This window comes from Bubalus kerabau, chromosome 16 (assembly GCF_029407905.1).
Source record: "Bubalus kerabau isolate K-KA32 ecotype Philippines breed swamp buffalo chromosome 16, PCC_UOA_SB_1v2, whole genome shotgun sequence".
Lineage (NCBI taxonomy): Eukaryota > Metazoa > Chordata > Mammalia > Artiodactyla > Bovidae > Bubalus > Bubalus kerabau.
In genome coordinates, this window is record NC_073639.1 from 72,517,353 (window position 1) to 72,522,895 (window position 5,543).

At 62.8% G+C, this 5,543-nt stretch overlaps 1 protein-coding gene across 7 annotated transcripts; it reads right to left on the reverse strand.

Annotated features, from left to right (window-relative positions):
* Window positions 1-256: 256 nt before the first annotated feature.
* On the reverse strand, window positions 257-5,514 carry RHBDD3 (rhomboid domain containing 3). Of its 7 annotated transcripts, none has more exons than XM_055549416.1 (7): window positions 5,236-5,514; window positions 3,884-3,968; window positions 3,108-3,297; window positions 2,091-2,474; window positions 1,054-1,216; window positions 678-965; window positions 257-590 (listed from the first exon to the last, which is right to left on the reverse strand). In XM_055549416.1, exons 3-7 carry the CDS (start codon window positions 3,253-3,255, stop codon window positions 413-415), a joined length of 1,161 nt encoding a protein of 386 aa, XP_055405391.1. In that variant the 5' UTR covers window positions 3,256-3,297; window positions 3,884-3,968; window positions 5,236-5,514; the 3' UTR covers window positions 257-412. The 7 variants fall into 7 exon arrangements, with proteins under 7 accessions (XP_055405391.1, XP_055405385.1, XP_055405390.1 ...); XM_055549410.1 differs by lacking the exon at window positions 3,884-3,968 and adding an exon at window positions 4,903-5,061; XM_055549415.1 differs by having other exon boundaries at window positions 4,903-5,514.
* Between the last annotated feature and the right edge of the window lie 29 nt (window positions 5,515-5,543).

Sequence of the window (5,543 nt, forward strand, 5' to 3'; positions counted from 1 at the left end):
GGCCTGGTCTGTGTGTGCTCAGACGGTGCAGCCGGGCAGGCCAGCAGCTCTCCTCAGTGGCCTTCACTGTCCCCGAGGGCTGTGGAGCCAGGACTCCCTGGCCATCACCTGGGTAGCTGGGGGACAGGGTAGGGGGGCAGAGCCAGGCGTCCAGGAAGAGCACTGCCCTCCTGCAGTCGGCTGTTTGTTCACTGCTCGTTCACTCATTCTACCCCCGATACCAAACTAAGAGTCAGACAAGCACTGCCCCACGAGATCCAGGCTGAAAAGTGAACTGGGTTTTATTCTGAACAGTACTGGGGCAGGGTGCTGGGGGGCCACCCTGGACCCCCTCCTGACTCAGCAGACAGGGCTGGGGCTCCAACGTCCCCCTCACAGGCCAGGCTTCTTCTCACCTGAGGGCCTGTCTGTGCTATGGGGGCCCAGGACCCTCAGGGTGGGTGGACCCTTCCCTCCCCTGAGTCACCAGCGCCTCAGTGCCCACCTCCCCGCCGACCAGCAGTGCAACGGCCCCCTCCACTCGGCCGGTGGCTGCCAGAGCCACCACCGCCTGCTCCGTGGGGAAGCCCATGCGCTCTAGCTGCTGCAGCCTGTGGCGGGGGAAGGAATGGGAAGGGAGGGTCAGGGCCACCTCCAGCCCCCACAACAGGGCACCCCCCCCACCCACCCCACCTTACCGCAGAGAGGAGACGGAGGACTTAGGCAGCCAGAGTGGGCTCTCAGGGCCCTGGGCTGGGCCTTCAAGCAGCGAGGCCTCGATCCCCTCCTGCAGCATCTGCTGGTCCAGGGCTGCCCACAGCGGGGTCCCCGGGGGGAAGCCAGGCCCAGACCAGGCCAGTCCGGCCTCTGAGGAGCCCTCCCAGAGCGGCTGCACAGGCCTCAGGCCCGGCAGGATCGGGGCTGAGCCTTCACTGAGGGGCCAGAGGCTAGGGGAGGCCATGCGGGGAGGTCCAGGGGTGGGGGGCCTGGAGGGGCAGAAGCAGAAGAAGGCTGACTGCCAGCCACCGGCACGGCTGCCACCACCAGGGCCAGTGTCCTCGGCATCACCCTCACCTCACTCCGGCAGGGTGGGCAACGGGCAGCTCAGCTGGGCCGCCTGGGACGGGAAGGAGCCGGAGTGGCCAGCATCCAGCCAGGGCTCTGCACAGGACACCCTCCTGCAGCGCCTGCAGCCGCTGCTCCGAGAGCTCCAGCCACCGGAAGGCCCCGGCAGCGTCTGTCTGCCCGGGGCAGGGCGGCTGGTCAAGGAAAACCACATGCAGCTGGGGGGAGCCCACGCCACATGCCGGCCCCGTGCCAGGTGTGTGACGGGCACTCCCCCCTGTCTCCTCACCATGGCCCTGCCAGAGCAGTGCCATCGCCCTCATCGGCGTGGAGGCTCAGAGAGCAAAAGGGACCCGCCTGCAGCTACCCAGCCAGCAAGAGGTAGTGGCGTGCCTCATCCCTAAACCCATCTCACCCCGATTCGGCCGCCCCCCATCTGCCATCTCCTGAGCCCTGTGGGCCCGCTCAGGTCTGTGACACCAGGCCCACCCCTGGGCACTGTCACAGCGAGGGCAACACGCTCCCCTCTCCAGGATCCGGCTGGGCATCCCCAGTCCTAAGCAACCCCCGGGGCCAGCCTGCGCCCACTGTTCCCTCTGACTGCAGCGGCACCCCGAAAGGCATTGAGCCTGTGTTGGACACAGCCGCACCACACCCCCTTCTGGGGCCAGGAGAGCCCCAGGCTCGCTTTCACCCTGGCCCTTCACCCTCCGCACTGACTGCGGGCCCGCGCTCTCCTCTTCCACCATCTCCTCCTCTTGCACGGCCTCAGTGTAGCTGCCATCTCCACTGGGACGTCCAGGCTAGGCGCCTCCTAAGGCCCCTCAGCTCCCAGGCTCTCCTTTAAACTGTTAAATGGCACCTCTACATGGCCACGAGCCCCCAGTCCCCAGCCCAGAGCCGGAGAGAGGACACTCAGAGATGCCCCTGGGATGCGTGTGAATGAGGGGGCCTGACTCCTCGTGCCAGTTCCTTCCCTGGCACCCTGGGGGCCCAGCCACGGAACCCGCATGTCCACAGCAGCCCTGGGCCCCAGCAAAGGATACAGGCCAGGCCAGCAAGGAGGCCGCAGAAGAGCTGCAGGAAGGGTGGCTCGGAGCTGAGCAGTGGTGTCAGGGCGAGCAGCAGCCACGGCAGGAGCCATGGTGGCAGGGCCCCCCGGGGCCGTCGAGGGCGAGAACCCTGCCCCGCCAGCATGGCCAGGTGGACGGGCATGTACCCGCAGCCCCCAGCTGCACCGGACACCCCGAGGCCTGCCAGCAGCACGGCCAGCAGCCCAGAGGCCAGCGCGAGCAGGCTGGAGGCATGTAGGAACCGCAGCGTGCCCAGGTGGCGCTCCTGCTGCCAGCTCAATGTGGGCAGGAGCAGCAGGCTGAGCAGCAGGCCGGGGAGGGCTGTGTGGCCCAGAGCATGTGTGAGCAGCCGGTGTGCTGGGGAGAGAAGGGGCTTATGTGCCAGGTTAGGGGCTGTGGCCCCCGAGTCTGGCCCAGGTGTGCCGGGGCCATCCACCAAGCCAGTCTCCCCTCCCGGGGAGCCAGAGCCTGCCCACAGCCAGCACTTTCACCCCTGGTCGAGGGGACCAAGGGCTTCCAAACGCTATGGCTACCCTCCCCTCTGCTGCTTTAAGTAGAACAAGCCAGACCCAACAATCAGTCTTCTTAAGAGCAACCAACCATAGGTAAGTCACTTCATTTCTGTGAACATCATTTGAGTTCCTCAAATTCTTGGGAAACAGGTGCTCAGCTCCCGCCAGTCCTCAAACCCCTAGCTCCTCCTCCCCATTTTCGGGCTTAGCTAAAAGCCTTAGTTTAAGGGAAAGCCACCAGACAGGGGAGCCATCTGAAAAGAATTCCTACTCACAGGCTCTCACCCCTGTGCTGGCCCCTCTGCCCTCCCTCCTCGGCTGTGGTTGAGCTGGGCATGCTGCCGGTCAAGGCGGACCTTCCCCGGGGTGCTGGGTCCGACCCCTGCCTGACCGCTGCAGGACGCATGTGCTCCTGCCAACTGGTCTCAGGCCCTACAGCAAATCTCCTGCCTCCAAGCCCCATGTGGCCGGCCCTCACCCTGCCTAGGGTCCAGCAGCAGCTCTGGGGCCAGGACGAGGCTGGGGCCAGCCCCCAGCAGCCACAGGGTGCTCATTAGCAGCATCAGGACAGAGGAAGCGAGAGGCAGTGCCGGAGTCTGTAGGTCAGGGGGGCCTCTGGCATGCATAACTTGGCAGAAGGTGCTCAAAGGTGGCCGTGGGACTGTGTGCTAGGGGTAAAGGAAAACAGTAACAACAGTTATTATTGCAGCTTTTATCTGACCTCCTTTCAGCTACCATAGCAATAGCACCGTTTTACAGAAGTAGAAACCGAGGCTGGAGAGGTTGGTGCAGCAACTTGGCCGCATTAGAGCTCAGAGTCTAGCCCTGTGCTTAGCCACCGCTGTCCCCTGTCTATCTGTGAAAGCGAAGAGGCCAGGCCCCGATGGGCCCTGAAAAGGCGCCCAGACTGGGGAGCACGGGGAGCAGCAAGTTGAACAGGGACGCCAGGGTCCCCAATTTAGGGGGGTTTTGTGCAGCCCCACCGGAGCAAACTGAATGCCATCTTCTGCCTCCCTATTCCCTCTGGCTACAGACCAGCCACCTTCCTCCCGCTCCCCTCCACTGACTTAAAAGCTCCAGGTGGCCTCAGCTGCCCTTGACCGAGGGGGCAAGGCCAGCCAAAGGGCAGGCAGGTTAGGGAGCAGGTGGAGCCAGAGGGCTGGAGGAGGGGCAGCCAGAGTCCACACAGTGACACAGGACAGAGACACCCCTCTACTCGAGCCCTGATCGCAGCCCCTCTGGCCCTGCCCTCACTTTCACAGGAAGATTCCAGGATCCACTCCACTTCTTCCTGTTGTCTACTCCTCTCTGAGCAAGTTTAGAGCCTCTCCTTCCTCATCTGTAAATTGGGGATTAAGAAAATTTACTCCTTGTAGGATAAGAAAAAGGAATGGACTAGGCAGGCCCACAACTCCTGCTGGATAAATGGTAGCCACCCTGGTCGTCCCCACCAAGGGAGAGGCCTCAACACGGAAGCAGCTGCTCCAGCCCAGCTGCCCTCAATCGTGCCAATCCCCTGCCCACGAAGCAAAGCTTTCCCTCCCGTGTTCTCCCTCTTCACATCCGGCCTGTCTTCTAAGCCCTGCTGGAATCCCCTCATTCTGGTACCCTAGCATGTCTCAGGACTCCAACTGAGCCGATGTCACAGGAGAGGAAGGGAAATCCCAGAGACAAGAGGGCTGCCTCATCTGCTGCCTTGTCAGGAGCATCCTTGGCATCAAAACCCACCTGCCACTCTCTTGCAGAAAAAATATAAACTCTTCTGCCTGCAAGGTCTTTCGCTTCATGTCTCCAACAGCAAACTCCTACTCATCCTTTGAAGCCCAGCTCAAAGCGCCCCTCGTCCCCACTATCATGGAGCCTACCCTATCTAATGAGTACCGCTTGGCCAGATTTCTAGGCAGGCGGTCTGAACTGGGGGAGGAGGAATGCTCCTCTCACTCACAGCCAAGTTTCCCAGGGTGCTCCTAGCACACAGCTCGTGCTCTGTATGTGTTCGTTTAAAAGAAAGACACTAGCTTTGTTCCAGGTCCCGCTCAAGGATTTGAATGAGCCCTGCCCTTTGCTGGACCTGGGCATCCGCCTAGGGAGATCGGGTTGAGTCCAAGAAGTCAGGCTGGTGTCAGCCTAGCGGCACTGCCATCCTCCTGCACCCTCACCATCACCCCCTTCCCCCCGGGGTACTTTAACAAGAGTAACTGAACTGGGATCTGAACGCTGCAGAGCTCACTCTCTTTATAAAATGGAGCTGTGCACCCTCAGAGCCCGCCTACCTCTCCAGGAAACCGGAAGGACAGAATGGAAAGATAGGGACGGGGACGATTCTTCCGGGTCATGGACAGTTGGGCGGCGGGGGGTCCCGGGTGTGGGTGAGACTTAGCTTTGTGACTTTAGGAGATGTACCCAAATTCCTTGGGTCTCAGTTTCCCCTTCTGTAAAAACAAAGTGTTGGATGAGGGGTGATTAAAAGAGTCTTCGCAACCTCGACCGTTACTGGGGGTGGGGGGGGGGTCTCTCGGGCTGGGCGCTACGTTCAGGGCCTCCCATCCAGCCCACCGGTCTCGGCTCCCTCCCCCGCGGCCGGGCCACGTGTCCGGGGTACTCACTGCGGAGCGCGCCCCCCGCCCCCCGAAGGCCGAGTGGGGCCCTCGGCTGGCAGTCGGTACTCTAGCTTCCCGCCGAGGCCCGAGCGCCCCGAGCCCATTCTGCTCGCCCTCCGGCGCGTGACCCCGGCAGACCGGGCGGCACGCCACCCCCTCCTCCGCCGCCCGCCGATTAGTCAGCAGTTGTCTAAGGCCCGGGTCCCTGCCCCCTAGTGTTCCCGCCGGCCTCCGTTTCCCTCCAAGGTAGTCTCTTCAGAGACGGTCCCTAGAACCAGCGGGCGTAACCATTCCCCAACGACCCGGCGTCGACC

Excerpts from the sequence above, each read along its gene's own strand:
- RHBDD3 (XM_055549410.1), bottom strand. The coding sequence starts at position 4,965 with ATGACCCGGAAGAATCGTCCCCGTCCCTATCTTTCCATTCTGTCCTTC. Across the intron at positions 3,298-4,902 it reads CCTTCCGGTTTCCTGGAGAG|CACACAGTCCCACGGCCACC; the intron begins GTAGGCGGGCTC and ends CTTTACCCCTAG. Across the intron at positions 591-677 it reads TCCTCCGTCTCCTCTCTGCG|GCTGCAGCAGCTAGAGCGCA; the intron begins GTAAGGTGGGGT and ends CCCCCGCCACAG.